Consider the following 21,135-nt stretch of genomic DNA (forward strand, 5'->3'; position numbering starts at 1 on the left):
GGGCAGAGAGAAGCATGGGGAGGTCAGGGTGGGCGGTCTGCACCCACTCCTGTGAGCAGTGGGAAAGGGCACAGTGTTTCCTAGACAGGCTTCCCAGGAGGATTTCTGAGGATCCTCAGCACTCAGCTCTTCTCTGTGCTGTCCCTTCATCTCTGTTTTAAACCTGTGCCTTGGGGCTCACAGGCTCCCCTGCTTCCTTCTCTCTGGGCATCAAACTAGATAAATTCAACCAGCGGATTCTAGAAGGTCAGAGTACATGACCCAGCCTCAGGCAACTCCCACTGGGGAAGACACTCCAAATGCCTGACTAGAAGCCATGTCTCGGCTATGTTGGCACTTAGGCAGACGGCAAGCATGACCAGTGGCATTTATGGGCCAAAGCTCTGCCTAGGGCCTCTAGTGACAGCATAGAAGTGACTAGTCCCTTGTCTGCAAGGGCTTCTCCCTTCAGGATGCAGTCCTCCAGGGCTGTGTGATAAGAAGGAGGGTCTCTCTCATAAGGGTTGAGTCTCACTGGCTGGATATGTCCCATTGGCCAAGCAAACCCAGGGATGTGACAGGTGACTTCTGCATTGGAGGGCTGACAGGGGACTAAGCTGGGCCACACCCCAGTTCCTAGAAGCTGGATACCTCTTGTCCATTCCAGGAGGAATCCATGTGATACCCCTGGCCGTGGGTGAGAAAGGTGGAGGGAGGTACTCTGGGGTACTATGGGATAAGAATGGCGAAGGGCTCGGTACGAGAGGAGCCAAGGGTCCTCTTTCCTCCCTGAATGCCAAATAAAAGCGTTTTCTTTTCCAAATCCCTAAACACAGAGATAACTATCTATTACTATAAAATTAGCATTGATGAAAAAGATCCCAAACGAGACTAAATCACTCCAATATGTTAATTTCAAACCCCCTTTTTTTTCATATTGCTGGGGTTGGGAATATGGAAGTGGAATCAGAAGAAAAATCTGGAATAACTAAGGTAGGAGGGGTCTTTTGTGAAGTCCTCTAGTTCATCCAGTTAGGTGGGCCATGTACAGAGCAAATCCTAAACACCTTTATAGAAGGAGAATCCTCAATGATCATGCTAACTCCTTCCAAGACCATTATAGGGAAGTTCTTACTTGGGTCCAACCCAAGCATCTTTTGCTGAAGCACTGAGGTCAATTTCCCAGGGACTGGAGAGTGGAGTAATATCCATCTGCTAGGAAAACCAGAGACTGGCAGCAGAAGGAGAGAGTGAATAGCTCCATGGTCTCTTCCCCTCAGGGACCCTCACACTCTTTACCTGAGAAAGTGATGTTGAATCCTTCGTATGACATGGAGAAATCGGAAATGAAGCGGACCTGGGCAGTGAAGTTGCCATAGAGCCCAGCGCTGATGGGAGCTGGCAGCCGAGAGCCAGTCAGCTGCCTCAGGGGCTGGGTGAAGCTGCCGTTCTCAGTGATGAGGAGGTAGTCGTGGCCACTTTCCAGGTGGAAGGTGTGGAAAGTAAAGAACACACCTGCCAAGAAACCAGAAGGTCAGGTTGGTGATGGCGAGATGGCTGGAGCACCTTAGCTGCAAGACAGGATCTACACAAACATTTCCAGTTTGCAAATGTCTATCTGTGTGTATGACTACAAGCACGCATCAATAAACCATACAGGTGAATCTGAATGAAGGAACCTGAACACACAAGTGCCCAAAGATTCAGGGAGAAGAACACCTTTTTACAGTTGTCAAAATTTAAAAGAGAGATTTATGGCTCCACCTATGAGAATGCTTTAGAGACATTCATTAATTAATTCAACAAGCATTTGTGTATTTGTTGAGTCTTTACTATGGGCTAGGATCCCTAGGATCCAGGGTTAGGTGCAAGGGGATATACCAGGCATTAAACAAATAGCTGCAATACAGAGTGCTGAGTGCTGGAATGAATGTAGCTCAGCATGCCATGGGGGGCAGAACAGAAAGCAGTTGACAGCAGGAAGAGGCAGGTGGAGGATGGCTTCACCAAGGAATAAACATTTGACATGGATCTTAAAAGGATGCACAGGAATTAACCAGGTAAGGGGAGAAAGAGTGTCCTAGGCAGGAGACCCATATATGTAAAGGGACTGTTGATTCCAGGTTTGTTGAACAGCAGCTGGGTGTGGCTACTCCTGGAATTGAAGTTGGATAGGTACATGGGGGCCAGACCCAAGATTTTTCTGGATGCAATGAGAAGGCTTCCTATCCAGAGTGGACCAGATCTCAGTTTTAGCAAGATGTTGGTGGCTGTAAGGAGGATGAAGTGGAGGGAGAGGAGGTAGGGAGATCAGTTATATTGGTGGCTGCTCTGCACTGGGAGAGGATGGGGCTTGGCAGAAAGAGCAAAAGCAGGAGATGGCCATGAGTCCTCAGGGGTCGGGGCAGGGTGGTCAAGACAGCAGGCATTTCATGCAAAGGGGAAATGACATGACATCTGGTGGCACATCCACCTGGAGGATGTGATGTCTTCTGTTACCTGGGGAAGGGCAGATAGGAGGGAGGTATGGGTTGTAGAAGTGTAATGGACTTAGCCTTTTCTGCATGCAAGCAGTGAGAGCTAGTGGGCCACTGGAAGGACAGATTTGGAAGTTCAGGATTAAGTGGGGACTACAGAGGTAGATCTGGAAGTCACCAGCAAATCGTTAATATCTGAAGCCACAAGCATGGAGAAGAGGGCTAGGAGAGAGAGGGCAGAGTGAGAATCGGAGAAGGGGTGAATGGAAGCATGGGCAGAAGTGACAGGTAATAGGAGACTGGGCAAAGGAGGAGCGATGGGGGAGATGGTCCAAGAGCAGTCAGAGAGCTGGAAAGAAGGAGGAGGGAGCTTCAGTAATGGGGAAGGTTAAGAGCATAAAATAAAATCAAAGTAATGATATTCATTAACATTTCAAGCACTAAATATTTAGTGTCGCTGTCCTAACTGCTTTTACTTGCACTATAGCCAGCCCTTGTCCCTTGGAAGGGAGATAGGAAAACTCATTTAATTCTACCAGGAACCCTGTGGCATGGGTACATTATTATAATCTCCAGTTTACACCCAAGAAAACGGAGGCACAAAGAGATGAAGTCATCTGTCCAAGGTCACCCAGCTAGTATGTGGTAGAGCTGGGATCTGAACTAAGGCAATCCGACTGCAGAGGCCGTGCTCCCAGCTACTCCAGGGTGTGGCCTCTCAGGCTACAGAAAGAGAGCAGGTAGTAAGAATAGCCAGGAAGGGTAAGGGATCAGGGAGTGAGGGAAGTTATAGAGCAGTATGGTCTTAACACCCAAAGCAATTCTAGAACTTGTCCAGGTGGCAGTTGTGTTTGGTGGGGCATGTGTGTAAGTGCGTGCTCACGCACATGGGCATGCCTCATGTTGGAGCTTGAATCCGGATTTGATGTGACAGATGCACATACAAATATTTAACTTGAATGAACCATGCAGAATCAACCAAGTGAGTAGCCTATGGGACTATGTGTTGTGGATGGTGCCAGGACAGGAACATGTTAGACTAGGACTCACCTGCTACTCCAAGTGTGATCCCACTTTCTACTCAAAGTATGGTCCATGAACCAGCAGTATGGTCAGCACCGGGAGGACTTACTAGAATTGCAGAGTCTTTGGCCTCCACTGAAGACCTACTGAATCAGAATCTGCATGCTCTTTAGATCCCAAATGATTTATAGGCACTTAAAATTTGAGAAATACTTCTCTAGATAATTACTGCTACATTTTTTATAAATGATGGTTGGAGCCAAGCCTCTAATGCTAAAGCATTTTAAAGGTTTTTATATCCTTGACTCCCTGTTGATAGAAGCTGGTGATCCTGGAGGATTTGGGCTTCTGTAGATAGAGATGGAGGAGACAGAACCCAACAAAAGTGATGGGACCAGAGATGCAGCTTGTAAATACCCTGTTTCCAGGCAACTGAGATGCATCAAGTCCTAAGCACCTACCAAGTGCCAGGCCTTGTGCTAAGAATTGAGAAAGATCTCCCAGTTTAGTGGAAAAGACAGACAAATCACTACTAGTGAGAATCCAGAGTGGGGCATGGAGGAAGAGTGGGGAACTATGCCTCAAGGGTTGGGAAGGCTTCATGGGGGTCAAGATCCTTGATGTGAAAAGGCTTGTGGTTGCATGTGCCCACATGCATGCTATACTCCTGACACATAAACATGTCTGCAAATGAGAAAACTGCTCTCAGTCTATACAGGTTAGGAAATATATGTCCTTTCCCGCTTACCTAGGACATGGAGTTGGGTGGGGAGTGGGTGAGACCCAGTCACAGGTGGAAACAAGTTGATTAAGCACCACACTTTGCACTCTATTCTAGCATGCAAATAGACCCCTTCCAAAGGGGTACACATTTGGCTGGGATTCTAAGGATGAGCAAATATCTGAGATGAAACCTCTGGGTTTCCCAGCTGTGCTGATTGCCTGGGGCTTTTTGGGCCATTGTGTGAAAATAAAGACATTGTCCGCAGAAATACAGAGGCCCCATGTTGGAGTTTGAATCCAGAATTGATGTGACAGATGGACCCACAAACAAATACTTCACTTGAATGAACCATGCAGAATCATAATGACATCAACACCACATAGGAGTGGAAAGAGCAGGGCAGTGGAAAAGTCATGCACTTGGGGGTAAGACACACCTGGATCAAAAGGTCTTGGCTAAGGTTGCTTAACACCCCGAGTTCCAGGTTCTTCAACTATAATATGTAGGCGATAATATCTCTCTTACAGGTGACATTTACCCCTGAAGTGAGGCAAACTGGGAAAGCATGTGCAGAGCACGCAGCACAGTGGCTGGCACACAGTAGGGGTGCAACAGAAGGTGCTCCCTTTGCTCAACTCATCTAACTCTTGGACAGCCTCATGGGTTAAAAGGTGTCAGCTCTAGGGTTTCAGCAAGGGTACATTCTCAGGATTCCTGAATTGGCTGTTCCCTTGGACTGGGCAGGTGGCAAGTTGAATGATTTCACATTTCACAGAGTTTTGAGTTTCCTGAGCCATACTGCTGCCTCTTAGGGAGCAATCACAGAGAGCAGCTTAATAGGTCTGTTAACCCGAGATACTCTTACAAACAGAGAACGAAGAATGCCCTCTGGAGAAGGGCCTGGGCTCAGTTCAATTCGATTCATATCACCAAATGCTTCTTGAGTTCCTTATGTGCCAGGCATAGAGCCAGAAGCCAGGGAAACTGCAGGAAACAAGACAGACCGATCTCTCACAGAACTCCTCATCTGTCAGGGAGACTGATGATGGAAATGCAAGTTCTCTATAGTGGAGCAAAGTCTGAAATCGTGGAGGTACAGAATGCATGCTATGGGAGCCCAGGGGAGAAGAGCCCAATCCAGATGCAGAGCTGGGGAGACGGGGTCAGGGAAGGCTTATTAGAGGAAGGGGGTTCAGAAGGATGAAGGGCTGGCCAGGCAAGGGCGATGGTAGAGATTCCCATTCCCCTTGCTTGGGGAGAGGAAGTGCTCCAGAGAGAAGAACATTGTAAAAATGTGCAAAGCCCTAGAGGAGAAGGGAAGCCTGGCAAGTTCTAGAAACTGAAGGAAGTTCTGTGTAGCTAGAACTTAGTTTAGAGGGCTCAGAATGAGGCTGAGAAAGGTAAGGACTATGAGGCTGTGCTAGCTATTTTATTTTATTTTTTAGTTTTTGAGATGGAATTTTGCTCTTGTTGCCCAGGCTGGAGTGCAATGGCGTGATCTCGGCTCACCACAACCTCCGCCTCTTGGGTTCAAGCAATTCTCCTGCCTCAGCCTCCGGAGTAGCTGGGATTACAGGCATGTGCCATCATGCCTGGCTAATTCTTTTGGTATTTTCAGTAGAGACAGGGTTTCTCCATGTTGGTCAGGCTGGCCTCGAACTCCCAACCTCAGGTGATCCACCCGCCTTGGCCACTCAAAGTGCTGGGATTACAGGTGTGAGCCACCGTGCCTGGCCTAGCGATTTTATAATTTGGGGATCTATGCTAAGAATTCGGTGATGGCTTTAAGTGGTTCTAAGGAAGAGGTGATCTGGTCATTCATCCATGATTTCTTGTTGATTCTCTGCTGAGCACCTTTCAACATGGCTACGTATTGTTCGTCTTTGAAGACCAGCTGAAGTCTCAACTCCAGGACACCTTCCTAAGCCCTGGGTTGGGCTCGGGAAGTTTTCACACCTCTCACTGCTCTATCACACATTGGTCATGCTATACTGAGATCTTGGTTTAGGCTGTCTACTACCACTAAAGCATAAACTTCCTGAAGGCAGGCAATGGCACAGTGGCTTGTTCAGCTGTTTTCCTAGCAATTTGCATAGTGCAAGTATCAAATAAGCATTTGCTAAATAGTTGGTGAGCTTGATTGACTTCCAGGCAAAAACACACACATAGAAACTCATAGAAAAACATACACCTTTATAATCACAGATGCCCAGACACAGAGAAAACCATAATGACAGGGGTTGTTTCTCTAGGGATTGTGACGGGCTGCTTTTCTTTCCAATGGTCTCCGCTGACCAGGCTTGGTGGACACAGCTCTTCAGGGTGAACAAGGACACTGTCCCATCCCTCCCCTCCTTAGGAACAATGTTGTGGGAAGAAGGGGACAATCCTGGGCCTCAGCCTGACCACCCAGCTAGTCTTGCCTTGATGCAGTAAGCTCCAGGCCATCCTATCCCTGGCTAGGGCAGCCCTAGTAAAGGCCAAGTGACACACTTAAGTACATGTGGTGGGACTATAAATGACTTTTCTTTCAAATTTTCTTTGTTATACAAATAGTATATTTTAGATGTAATGTGTTTATTGCTCAAAATTAGAAAAAAGCCAAAAGATGAAAATAAGAGACAACATCTTGGGGTATATTTTTTCAGGCTGTTTTCTATGCAAACAAGGATGTCTTTTAAACTAAATATATTCTCGTGGCAAACTTATTTTTTTTACTTAACAAAGTATTGCAACCACCCCTGTAGGTCTTTAAATATTCTTTCACGTTATTCCTTTTAGCAGCTGCCTAGTATTTTATTCTATGGCCATACCCTATCTTTATTTAACATTTCTTTATTGATGGACATTTTAATAGTTCCTAATTTTTCAGTATAATACGTAAGGTTTCAGGGGAAATCTTTGCAGCTAAATCTTGATGTAGAGTTTTACTTATTTTCTTCAGATAAATTCCAGAAAGTGGAATTGCTGGGTGCAAAGGCAGGTACAGTTGTCCCTCTGTATCTGCAGGGGATTAGTTCCAGGACCACCCTTGGATACCAAAATCTGCAGATTCCTAAGTCCCTTACAATATATTTTCAAGGCTTTTGATTCACATCACCAAGTCACCCTCTGGAACGCTTGAACCATTTCACACAGTGTCAGCAGTTAATAGTATTCCAGGGTCCACATTATCCCCCAGACTGTTACAGTTTTCTTTGATGACTTCAAAAGGGAAATGCTATTTCCCTTTTAAAATTACACTTGTTTCATTATCAATGAGGTCAATGATTTTCCATTTGTATTTCCTCTGTTACGAAGTGTTACTTTATAGCTTTGCTCATTTTGCAGGTTGGTTTGGCTAGGCATATGTCTCTTGAAACTTTTTAAGAACTCTTTGTGTGTCTGGTAGCTAATCCTTAGTCAATCATATGTTGCAAATATTTTTTTTTCTATGTAGTATTTGACTTTGAATTTTTATGGAGTTTTCTTTTCCTTTTTTTTTTTACCTAAATCCTTTCAAAGTTTTTTTTTTTTTTTTTTTTTTTTTTTAAATAGCAGTCTTTGCCTTTATGGATTCTACCTTTGTTGTTACTCTTTAAAGTACATGTCCACCTGAGGTTAGAGATTCACGTTCCTCTAGTGCTGGAGTTTATGTGATTAAATGCTTGAAAATGCTTGAGGTATAGATGTTTTTTTTTTCTTTTGTTCCAAATGGTTCAACCCACTGTTTTAACACCATTTATTACATAATCCATCCTTTCTTCAATGGATCTGAAATGACACTTTACTCATATACTAAAGTCTCTCTCACACATACATGGGCATGTGTGTGCACACATGGAGGAATCTATTTCTGGACAACTATTCTCCACGTCTTATTTGTAGGTCCACTCTTGTACTCATACCACATTGTTAACATTAATTTAGCTCATAATGACGTTTTAATATCCGGAAGGATTAATCTTCCTTTGAAATTTGTTTCTTGGCTCTTCTGCATGTTAATTCTTCTAGATCAGAGGTTCTTAATTAAAAGCATGCATCAAAATTACTGGCAAAGTGTTCTGAAAACATAGATGCCTGGTTTCCACCGCCAACGTAGAAAATCAAAACCTCTAGCCTTGGGCCTAAACATTAGTGTATTTGCCAAACTGCAAGAGCCATGACTCTGGATGAACTTGGCAATAAGCTTCTGAGGCTAGAAGCCAAATCTGCCTGGTTACTGCCGATGCCCAGCCCCAGTGTCAGCCCCATGGGTGGCACTGAATACATATTTGTTGAGAAAAGAGTATTAATATGTTAATTAATATTTATTTATAATCAGCACCTTTACTTTGAACTTGGACTCCCAAAGGTCACTCATGTTAGGGGAGCTGAGGCAGCAGTGCAGGCTGCTGACCCATATGAAAGATGGCATCAGAGGAGGAGCTGAGTTATGCAAGAAGGGGATCGCTGTGTTCAATATCTGAAGGGTGAATGTGAGGAAGAGGGAGCAGGTGTATCTGATGCTCCTCCAGGATGCAATACAAGAAAAACATTTTCAGAGACACCTAATAGACTATTAGGAGAAGCAGAGGAAATACAAATGGAAGCATCTATGCAAAAATGATAGTAGGTGACCATTTGTTGAATGGGTTGGTGGCCTCCCCACACCAGGCATGTTTAGGCAAAGGGTGAGCTGAGCTGGTGTGTTGCCATCTTGTGGGGAGTGATTTAGAGAAGGTTCCTGTACTGAGTGATATTGGATAGCTGGTAACCTCCAAGATCTCTTCCAGCAGGGAGATTTTAGAATCTCAACGATACTTATTGAACAAGTTCTACCATTCAAAGACATGAAAAGACTCTGGAGGTTTTCTTGTTGGTGAGAAAAGTTCAGACGAAGCCCAGAGGTCACTATCTAGGGAGATGCCCATTGAGGTCAACTTGACCTGAGGAACTTGGGTCCCTGACCACTCACATCCCAATGCCTGCTATGGGCTGAAACACTCACCCTTGCCATGAGATGTTTCGATGATCCAGGTGCAGTTCAAGTTGTTAGGGTAGAAGTCAGGGAACCCTGGCGACAAGATGGTCCCACTGGAGCCTTGAATGAAGCCACCACAGAGAGCTATAGGAGTGAAGAGGGCAGTGAAAGACCAGAGGGCCTCAGGGAGCACCCCTGTCATCCTCCTGGGACCCCATCCCCCATCTCTCGAAACCCCAACCCTCGCTGATGGGGTAGGGAGTCAGGGGCCTTTTGAGCACCTGTGTTTCTGTGGCAGGAGAGGAGTCTGCTACTTTAGCGCCCCCTCATGGTGTGCCTCACCTTCACAACTGGGCAGGGCCCGGCTCCACTGGAAGTTGGGCTCGCACTCCAGAGGTTCCCCGTCACTTAATGTGTAGCCTGAGTCACAGCTGAAGGTCACCAGCGCGCCCACATAGAAGTCATTCCCATGACGTTGTCCATTTACTGGGATTCCTGGATCCAGACAGTGGTCTGACTGCAGTGTTATAGCTGAAAGAGAGAGGCCACAGCTGGGACAGACAGCTCACTGTCACCACAGAGGGACCCCAGTTGACTCCAAAGAGGGGGTAGAGAGCCCTGGTTTATTAAAGGCAGAAGTTGCCAATTACTGACTCATGAAATGTGGCCATCAGTATTTGCTGAGAGTGGCGTAGGTGCTATGGTAAGGCTTCGGGATACAACAGGAGTAAGAAAATGACCTTGTCCTCATGGTGCTCGCAGCCCCAGCTTTCTATATTGGTCTACAGAGAACTGAAGTGACAATGATGCTTTCAATTGAGGGGATGAATGTGGAAGATGACGAGGAAGGGCAAGTGTGGGTGTGAGATTCCATCTCGGGTTAACTTCATGGTCAGTCAAATGTTCTGACCCCAGAGTGCCCAGCGTGGCGACACCCAATCACCTGCACACAGAAGAGGCCATGAGGTCTGCACGCAAGGGCCTGGTATGAAGGTCGTGAACAACTCTAAGCTCCCATGACCTGAGGGATGCTGAGAGCAACAGAGTGCCTTCTGCAGGGCCTTCTGAAGGGCACAGCCTAGCCAAGAACACCATGGGGATGAGGCCAAGCAGGGGCCTGTGGTGGAGCATAGTCCTGAGGCCTTTGACCCAACTGAGCTGACCTTGTCATCCCTTTTCCTGAGCCCACCCACTGAGACTCACTCTCATAGCGGAGCTGGAAGCCGATGTCTGAGTGACTCTTGTCGGTAGAGAAGAGGAGGTAGAGGTAGTTGCTGGTGCTGATGAGGAACTGGGGAACCTGGGTCCCATGGTAAACCCCAATCAAGGGCGCTGAGTAAGTCCGCCCATCACGTACTTCCAGGGTGTCATAGTTGACCTCGGTTTTGAATCTGCCAAATGACAGAAATGAAGCCTTCTTGAGAAATCCAACCTTATTAATTTGCAAATGACAAAAACCCTGCCTGACCCAGGGCTTCAGAATAACCAGATTTTGGCAGGCTGGGATCTTTTAATATAATTTGCACACATTCACTAGCAATGCAGAAGGACCTTCTCCACTCTATTTAACATCCCTCCTCCTCCTTCCATGGTCGGAAGCTGCTCTCATCCTCTCTGTGGCCTGATCTGTGAGCTAGCTTAAGACCTAGAGGCACAATGACTAGCCTCACGGAGATCAGAACATTCTAGGCCACGGGTCAGCACACACATTCTAGGCCTCAGGGCCAGATCTGGTCTATAGCCTGGAGAGCTAAGGATGGTTTTTACATTTGTAAAGAGATGCTAAAAAAAAAAAAAGGCAAAGCAGAACATGCATCAGAGATATGCAAGTAGGCAAGTGGCCCACAAAGCCTAAAATATTTACCATCTGGCTCTTCACACAAAAGTTTGCAGACTGCTATTCCAGGCCAGGAACACTTTGTCCGGAAGAAGTTTGTTTTCACATTTAGGTGGCTATGTTCTCCACCCAAGGGGCATAGTCAGGGTGGGAGCTAGAAGCGGGGCACATGAGCGGGATTTGGGGCAGAGGTCGGGGGCTGCCTTCCCACACTGGACATTTCCAGGAGAATGCTAGTCAGATGTCAGTGTCGTGCTTTAACATCTGATGGTGTCTGTCTGCCCACTCTCCCTTGTCGGGGGCTGGGGAGGGGGGCTCTAACATCCCAAATGGTACCCAAACCTTCTCTTCACCCCTCCTGCCATAGTCCCCTAAACAGCACAAACCAAGCCCAAGGGCAGAGCCAGTGAGGTCTGCCCCACCCAGGGCAGTCTGGTCCAGTGTTCTCCAACCTTGCTGACATTTCAGCATTGGTACTGGTCCTCTATCCACCCTGGATTCCCTCCCACATGGCTCTGTAAAAATCTCCCCCTTGCCCTCTCCCCCAAGGCTGTGGTCACAAGCACCTGTCGAAGGTGATTTTGATGGGGTAGCCTGGCTGGGCCTCAATCACCCAGGCACAGCTCAAGGCATCCTTGTAGAAGCCAGGCCAGCCCGGAGAGAGGATGGTGCCGCTGGGCGAAGTCAGGTGACCACCGCAGGGAGCTGGGGGGACAGAAGGAAGAGAAGCAGCTTTCTTCGGGGATAAATGAGTAAACAAACAGCAAATCTCTCTATAAAATGTGTCAGGCAACAAGTATTGTTTTTGTTTCTATGGAAAATTACATAAACTGTAAACTGTGAGTTTTGTCTACTGGGACCTTTATGGGTAGGTCCAGTTATATCATGTGGAGTGTTATTAAAGGCCAGAGGGGAGAAATGAAAAGAATCCCTTAAGCAGAGTCCCTTTGTCATTCTAGAAGGGCTGAAGTACAGCTAATATTTGGGCCACACTGTGCTTTTCCTTTGTTCCTCACTCAACTCTCAGGCCTGAGGCAGGGGCATAGATCCAGCCAACCTCCTCACATCTGGCCCTGGAAAGGGTCAGAACCCCAGGACCCTACAATTCAGATGCTCAGCTCAGGGCGCCGGTACTTCCTGCATCACTGTAAACTCCAGGAGGGCATGGGATGTGTTAATTGTGTTACACAACTGGGTATCCCCAGCATTTAGCATGGTGCTTGGCACGCAGTTCTTCCTCAATGATTGCTGGTTGGATGAATAAATGAGTTAATGACAGGATGAATGAATACAGTCCAAGGCAGGGAATGCCACAGGACACTGGGAGGCCTAGGCACAGCTGCTGGCTGTCTCTGGTCTGGCAAACCCTGTTATTTATGCCTCTGCCCACGTGTCCCATCCTGGGCTTCCCCACTCTCAGCTGCCTCTTTCCTACCACCCCTGTCTCTTCCTGCAACCAGACCCTCAGCCCCTAAGGTAGTCATTAGAGCTATTCCTCTTTCAAGGGCACGTGATTGGATTTCATTGCCCACCCCTTTTGAAGTTATGCAAGGCCATGTGACTGCTGTGACCAATAAAATGAGAGCAGAAGTGCTGTACATCATGTCTCTGTGGAAACTTTACAAGCCTGTGTGCTTTCCTCTATTTCTCTGGTGGACACGTGAGACCTTGGAAGTGGGGAGGGGTGTGCCTACTGCTACATCCCATTGTTACAATACAGGTTTGCATCTCAGCAGTGAGGAGGGACTCTTTCTTGGCTCCATCTCAGCACAGGCCCAGCCTCTCTGCTTGTGTGACTTGCACAGTTTCCTTTTCCTGCCTTGGTAATTGTGGAAGCAAGTGTCAAGAGGGAAGTCCCATCTATCTAGGCCCCTAAGTGACTCTAAGGAGCAGACATCCCTGATGACCCATGTTAAATATGTAGCTTCAGTGGTCTGTGTCAGATATAAGCTCCTGATTTTTAAGCTGCTGGGATGTGGAGGTTGGAGGTTAACACCATGTGGCCTAGCCCACTCAGACTAGCACACCTCCCTAAGGCTGATGATGAGGATGATGATGACATCCACTACTACTGCTTCTGTCACTGCCATCACCACTGCCATTGACTGGGGGCTGACTCCACATCAGGCACGGAGCTTACATTCGTAATCATGTTCACTCTTTGCAAAACAAAATCCCCTGTGAGGCTGGTGCTATTATTACCTCCTAGGAAAGCTGAGGCTTATGGAGGTTGAGTAACTAGCCTTGGGTTAGCAAGTTGCAGAGCTTGGATTCAGACCTAGGCAAGACAGCGTAAATCCAGAGATCTTAAGCTAAGCCGCCTCCCATGTCAAAGGAACCTCTGCTCCTTTGTACTCTCTTACTATGGAGCTATCAGATGCCAAAAATTCCCCAAACAAGACTGGGGAGGAATAAAGAGCTACACAGCACTTCTCTCTCTGCAAAGTTTTGTAGATTTCTACAGGTAATCAGTTTCATAAAGATAGTCTAATATACCCCATCTTCTTTTTTTAATGCTATAATCTTCGAGAATTATCTAAAATAGTTGTCAAGTATTCTTAATAGAAACTTATATTAGGAAGTTTAATTAACAAAGAAGATTATAATAAGAGTAGTAGTAGTCAACTCTTACTGATGACTTACTATGCTAATTGCTACACGTGTTATCTCATTTAAATGCATACATTTATGAAGTTATTATCCCTATTTTGTAGAGAAGAAAACTAAGGCCAAGTAAGTTAAGAGACTAGATCAAGGACACAGAGCTAATGAAATTAGAGCTGAGATTGAATCTCAAGACTTCTGTCTCTAAATCCCCCTGTGACACATAATAGTGCTACAACCATAGCCGACAGTAATAAGCTCATGTGTACCGATAACTTACTACGTGTCAGGGCTTAATGTGGATTATTCTTGTGACAACAGCCATGCTAAATGGCACATACTATTATTAACCTCATTTTATAGGCAGGGATTATTACCCCATTTTCAGTAAATTGAGGCTTAGAGAAACCAAATAATTACATAGAGCTATATCAAACATTGGGAGAGTAAATTGTGTATGTGTATTGTCACTTTCTGGGTAACCTGTTTTCAAAACCCATCCATCCATCTCACTGCAACTACTAATGCTTTCCTCTACTTCTCTGGTGGACAGGTAAGACCTTGGAGGTGGGGAGGGATGTGCCTATTGCTACATCCCATTGTTACAATACAGGTTTGCATCTCAGCAGTGAGAAGGGACTCTTTCTTGGCTCCATCTCAGCACAGGCCCAGCCTCTCTGGTTGTTGGACTGTGATCTCCTCATTTACTTCCTGGGGAGCTATAGATCATGCAGTCTCCATTGCCTGTCTAGGCCACTCTCCACTCAGTGCATATACATCAATGAAACCCCATCTGCAATCTCCAGAGAGGGAAATTCAATCCCTTCCTTTGGCGGTCACCACTTTGTTTTCTTTCTCTGCTGTGTTGCTTCATTAGTTTGGCTAGTTAATCTCTTCCTGTGCACCTGTGATTGTCCAGTGACCTCTCTATTCATTCTGTCCTTCACTTTCTCTGTTGTTCATCTTCATATTGCAGAGTGGTAGTTGCCTGGAAGGGATTTGGAGGGGAGGATTCTTAAATGCAATGTCTCTTTCGCATTTGAAAAGATGATCAACCTCACTCTTAAAAAGAAAAATACATATTAAAAGCACAGTGAGATATTATTTCTCATCCATCAGATAGGCAAAATCCAAAGTTTAATGACAAATGAGGCCGTGAGAAACCAAGGATTCTAGTACCTTGCTGGTGAACGTGCAATACGGTACAACTGCTATGCAGAGGAATTTGATAATATCCAACAAAATGCATATGCATTTACTCTCTGACCCAGCAATTCTATTTCTAGAACTCTCCCAAAGATACACTGGCAAAAATATGAAATGACATATGTGTACAAGGTTATGCAAGGTGGCACTATTTGTGATAGCAAATGCATGGAAACAGCCCAAATGTTCAGTGGTACAGATCTAACTGAATAAACTAGGGTAATCAACAAAATGGACTATTTATGCAGCTATAAAACAAGAATGAGGGATATTCTATATAATGTCATGGAGTGGTTCCCAGACTATGTTGTTAAGTGAATAAAAGCATGGTAGAGAATAATAGGTATAGTCTGATTCTCTTTATCTAAGAAAGAGGTAGAGGCATACACACATATTCACTCATTAACAATCAATGAAAGGGTAAACCGAAAACTAAAAAGATTATTCATAGAAGGATGGAGGGAACAGGGTAGAGAAGATAGGGATAGAAGCTAGGCTTTCTCAGAATATACTTTTTTATATATTTAACTTTAGAACTATAAATATTTTAAATAATTAAAATGAAAGACTAAGCAAATCAATAAACTGATAAGCAATTTCTAAAATCTCAGAAGCAGAGTAAATACATGAATGCAATACTAGGTTAGTTGGTGGCATAATCCCACATGAAGAAACTAGTAAAAGAGATTTTAAAACACAGTAATTTGATAGCCTACCTCAGTAGGATACAGAAAGAAATGAAAAAAAAAAAAAAAAACCCTTAAACTATTTTCAGTAATTATATGATTGTTGGTAGTTACTGGTATTACTACTTTGCGACTCTTAGGCATGTGCTATGAATTGGGAAATTATATTAATGGTGTTGGGGACTGGGATTTTCAGCAAGAGTGAAAGGAGATATGGATATGATATTAAAGAAGTTAAGTAAAAAAGAAAAAGTGTTTTTACATTGGAAATGAAATAAACCCATGATGAATTTTCTTTTAAAAAGTACTTTCTAGCTGTGTTCATTGAAAAGGCTTAGAAACAGGAACCAAGTCAATAATAAAAAGTACCCCTACTGCCCACATTTTAAATATCAGTTTCCACTAAAAGGAACCAGGGCTTCTAGGAGAAATAACTGATTCTAGGTCAGAGACAGAAAACGTCCAAGATGATGTTAGGCCAGCTTCAAAAGGCTCCCACTAGCGAGTGACACAATTTGAGCATTAATTAGAACAAACTGCAGTGGATTTAAATACATAAAATATGTTTGGATTGTAATGATATTTAAAAATGTGCAACTTTGGAAGGTGTTAGGGAATCAACTCATTAATATGAAAACAGGTAAATGCAAATAATTATTTCCTTGCTTTTCCTTTACAAACTATATCTCAGAGTAACCAAATAGTTGATGAAGACAAATTTTCTTTAAGTATAGCATTTCAGCTTATGAAAAAATAAATGATAGCATGTTACCATTTTGTAATCCCTAGGCTCTGATCATTAATGGTTCCTAAAGACCCCAACAGAGAGATACCCAAATATTATATGATTCTGTTGGAGACATTGCCTACAAGATATTCTGGCTAAAAAAATGGAAGCTCAATCTGATTAAGTTTCTAGATCTTACTGCCAATAAAGGAAACATAAAAGAGAGACAATCATGTTAAACAACCTCCCAGGGAAGCAACTGGCAAAATTCCGAATGCAGGAGACTTCTCATTCTGAATAATTCTCATTTATCTCTGGATAAAAGACCCAACTTCTGCAACAACAAAAAAAATCTCAAGGGGGTGGGGAGTAGACATCTATAGATTAGAAAAGACTTGAGACATATCAGCCAATTATAATGTATGAAGCTAACAAGGATACTGACTTAAAAATACTATCAAAGAACGTATTAGCCAATCATGAAAATTTGACTGTATTAAGTAATTGTTTTTAGTTTTTTAAAATGATAGCAATGTGGTTATGTTTTAAAGAGTTAGTTTCATCTGTTGGAAACACATTACTAAAATGTTATAGATGAAGTGTGATGCCTGAAATTTGCTGCGAAATAATCCCAGAACCAGCAGGGTGGTGGTGGGGGAATGGGTGGGGGTCTAAATGGAAACAAAATAGGCAATGAGTTTATAATTGTTGAGGTTGACTGATAAGTACATGGGGGTTCATTATACTATTCTCTCTGTTTTGGTATGGGTTTGAAGTTTTTCATTTAAACAAGGTGAAGGCAAAAACAGGGAAACACACACATGCCTGTGTGCGTGCACATGCATACACACACATACAAAGAAAAGAAGGAAAAAGGGGGGATCCTCCCTTGAATAGGGAGAGGAGCTCAGCAATAAGACAAAAGAGGGACTCTGTGCCTGTCCCAGCACCTGGTACTCACTAGATGCTCAATATTTGTTGATGGAATGAAATACTGGTTGATAGGTAGGGATACTGGGTGTCATGGATGGAATTGTGTCCTCCCCAAATGCATAGGTTGAAACCCTAGCCACCAATGTGACTGCATTTGGAGAGAGAGCCTTTCAGGAGGTAAATAAGGTTAAATGAGGTCATGAGGATAGAGCCCTAGTCCAGTAGGACTGGTGTCCTCATTATAAGAGGACGACACCCTGGGTGCATGTGCACAGGAAACAGGCCACGTGAGAACACAGAGAGGAAATGGGCATCTGCAAGCCAAGGAGATGCTTCAGGAGAAACCAACCCTTCCAGTACCTTGATCTTGAACTTCCAGCTTTCAGAGCTGTGAGAAAATAAATTTCTGTTGTTTAAGGCACCCAGTCTATGGCACTGTGTTACGGCAGCCCAGGCTGACTGATACACTGAGCTTCTAACGAGGGGTTGCTGTCCCCTGTGAGGGATGAGCCACTTCTCCTGACCTTGATGCTAAAGTTGTGCAAGGCAAAGAGGAATAGGGAATGGTGACAGAATAGAATACAAAGAACAAATACTCATTGAGCATTGAGCTCTATAACATGCCAGACGCTGACCTTCATGTATGCTTTCACTTTCCCTGTGTGTTAGTCTTCACAGCCACCTATAAGGCGGGCACAGACATTAGCCTCATTTCATAGCTGAGGGAACATACCTGAGCTACAAAGAGCTTAGGTGACTGGCCAGGAACACACACTAGGAAGTCGCAGGGTCAGGATTTAAACCTGGGCGGTCCAGCTCCGCAGCCTGCATTTTTAACCACTATGGGTGGACGTGGGAATGCCCACCTCAACCACTGCTTCTGTAACGGAATGTAGGCTGCTGCTAAAGGGGTTTTTACCCTTTACTGGGTAAAAACTGGACAACACTAGTTGTCCAGTGTGAGTGACCAGAAGTAGTTGGAAGTCCTTTCCTCTGACCAAAGTGACTCTGGAGTTACTCAGCCCTGCAGCTGGAAGTGTGACCTCCTACTCTCCAGCCCTGCCCCCCCACTACCCACCTGTGCCCCTCACCACCTGTCTTCCACTGTTTTGTGGTAGAATACAAGCAGAATGAACTTGGACTCAGACCTCACTTGGAGGTTAAAAGTGATAATTCTGGAATCAGAATATCTGGATTTGAACCTTGACGCTGTCATTCACTTAGCTGTGGTCTTAAGCAAGTTATGTAACCATTTTGAGCTACAGTTTCTTCATTTGTGAAGTGAGGATAACAATACCGCTTTCATGAGGTTGTCATGAAGATTCAGTGGGGCAGTGGATGTTGATATGGTTAGGCTGTGTGTCCCCACTCAAGTCTCACCTTGAATTGTAATTCCCATAATCCCTGCATGTCAAGGGCGGGACCAGGTGGAGGTAATCAGATCATAGGGGCAATTTCCCCCATGCTGCTCTCATGATAGCGAGTCGCAGGAGATTTGATGGTTTTATAAGCATCTGGCATTTCCCCTGCTTGCACTCCCTCTGTCCTGATGCCCTGTGAAGAAGGTGCCTATTTCTCTTTTTGCTTTTCACCATGATTGTAAGTTTCCTGAGGCCTCCCCAGCAATGTGAAACTGTGAGTCAATTAAACCTCTTTCCTTTATAAATTACCCAGTCTTGGGTATTTCTTCATAGCAATGTGAGAATGGACTAATATAGATGTGAAGCAATTGGCCTGGTATTTGGCGCATAGTTCGTGCTCAGTGATTACTAGCTGGGTGATTTTGGGAAAGTCAACTCACCTCATTGTTTTTCCGGATTCTCATGGATAAAGCATAATTACATCTTTCTGACAAAAGTGGCATGAAGATTAAATGAGAGATTGCTAGAAACCCAATAACTGCCCTTACAGTTCTTCCTTAGATGCCTAAATGAGCTATCACCACCACTTAGATTTCTTTGTGGTCATGAGGAGAACTGACCTTCTTTCTTTATTACAGGACTTGCTTTTTTCCTGATTTTAAAAGTAACACATTTGGTATAGATAGAGAATAAATGTGGATGTGTTTATACCAAACTGTTAAACCATTTTCCTCTGGGGAGTGGGATTTGGAAGTGAGCATTTTTACTTTGAGCTGTATTGCACTTGTGCATCATTTGAAATTTTTACAACCACCAAGTATTCCTTTATTTATTTATTTGACAGAGTCTAGCTCTGTCGCCCAGGCTGGAGTGCAGTGGTACAGTCATAGCCCACTACAGCCTCTAATTCCCAGGCTCAAGCAATCCTCCAAGTATTTCTTTAAAAATTAAAAAACAAAAATACAGGGGCCAGGTGTGGTGGCTCAGGCCTGTAATACCCACCCTTTGGGAGGCCGAGGATGGCAAATCATGAGGTCAGGAGTTTGAGACCAGTCTGGCCAACATAGCGAAACCCCATCTCTATTAAGAATACAAAAATTAGCCGGGCATGGTGGCATACACCTGTAGTCCTAGCTACTCAGGAGGCTGAAGTAGGAGAATCACTTGAACGCAGGAGGTGGAGGCTGCAATGAGCTGAGATCACGCCACTGCACTCCAGCCTGGACGACAGAGCAAGACTCCATCTCAAAATAAATAAATAAATAAATAAAATAAAGAAGAAAATGCACACTCACTGTAGATAATTTATCTTTTTCTGTGTGTATTTCTTGTAAGCAGAATATTCTTAAAGCTCAGCTCTTTGTCTTTTAATAGGGAGTTTAATTACCTTTATTATCATAACTGATATGTTTGTCTTACTGCTGTCATTTTGTTTCATGCTGTCAATTTCCGACATTTCCATGTGATGTCCTGTCTTCTTTGTCTTATGCATTAGGCAATATGTTTCCTTTTAATTTTCTATGGGGATGTGGAAAGTAGAAATCCTGCTTTTCATTCTATTTGGAGATGCTTTTAAGTCTTTCATAGATGTGTTGGAAACCATATTCTCTCCAGTGATATAATTCAAGAAAAATACAGTAACAGGGTAGCCAAGAGTCTGGATTTGAATTCTGGCTCCATCACTTACAAGCTGGGAAGATCCTAGGCAGGTGACTTAACCTCTCTGTGCCCCAGGAGGGACAATAACGACATCTATTTCCTAGACTGGTGCAAGGTTGAAATGAGGCGACTCTGTCAGACACTTATCCTAGTGGGGTCTGATTATTTTTCCTTAAAAGAGTCAAGGAAGAGGTAAGTGTAGGGGAGAGAAAGGCAGGCAGGTACTCCGGTGTAGCTGCCTTCACTACCCAGAAGTCTTTCTTGGGAAATTTCTGATTTTAAACATAAGGGACTCCTATGTCCTGTGAACTCAAGATCACAGACTTGGTCACTCCAGCCCGTTTGCTTCCGTATTGTCTAAGGCTGCTGTTGCATTAGGACAGCAGAGTTAGAGCCCACACAGTCGAAAATACTTCCTATCTGGCCCTTTAAGAAAAAGTTTGCCGACCCCTGCTTTAGATCCTCCAGATAATCATCCTTCTTTCTAAATTTAGGAGAAGCCATCATCTCTCTTGTCCTATTATAGCCTCTCAAAAGCTAAGTGGCTCTTAGCATATATTAAAAGATTTTCTAAAAGACCATTAGCTTCTGCATTTAATTGTCCACAAGGTGGGGATACTTAATCAAAAACAAAACTAGAAAAAAACAGAAAAGACAAAGATGCTGATTGCAAAGCAGAGCTCTACCAAGGCTCAGACAAAAGGAGGGAGAGGAGCCAAGAAGGGAAAGGTTCCCAGGGGCTTCTTTAGCCAGTTTGTCTAAGGTTTTAAGGCTGGGATTCAGCCACTCTAAGTGGCATCAGGCTGTCACACTCTGGCTGACGTGCTACTCCCCAGATCCCTGAAAACCATGCTGGCATCAAATGCCCATCACTCTGAGAAAACTGAGCAGGCTCTCCCTGGGGTCAGGGTCTCCAATAGACTGTCCCTTACTTCTGGGATCTACTGCCCCAACCCTACAGCCTTTCCCCCTCCAGG

General features: G+C 44.5%; 1 protein-coding gene across 7 annotated transcripts in view; it reads right to left on the reverse strand.

Moving 5' to 3' along the window:
* CSMD2 (CUB and Sushi multiple domains 2) overlaps positions 1–21,135 on the reverse strand; it is a 649,640-nt gene that overhangs the window by 197,381 nt on the left and 431,124 nt on the right. For all 7 annotated transcript variants that reach the window (XM_021939191.2, XM_021939203.2, XM_031666818.1 and 4 more), the window contains 5 exons: positions 11,549–11,687; positions 10,349–10,536; positions 9,488–9,676; positions 9,173–9,289; positions 1,279–1,494 (listed from right to left, as the gene is read on the reverse strand). In XM_021939191.2, the coding sequence (XP_021794883.2) occupies positions 1,279–1,494; positions 9,173–9,289; positions 9,488–9,676; positions 10,349–10,536; positions 11,549–11,687 (849 nt within the window). The remainder of the gene's footprint in view (positions 1–1,278; positions 1,495–9,172; positions 9,290–9,487; positions 9,677–10,348; positions 10,537–11,548; positions 11,688–21,135) is intronic.

The sequence above is a fragment of the Papio anubis genome, chromosome 1 (assembly GCF_008728515.1).
Source record: "Papio anubis isolate 15944 chromosome 1, Panubis1.0, whole genome shotgun sequence".
Classification (NCBI taxonomy): Eukaryota; Metazoa; Chordata; class Mammalia; order Primates; family Cercopithecidae; genus Papio; species Papio anubis.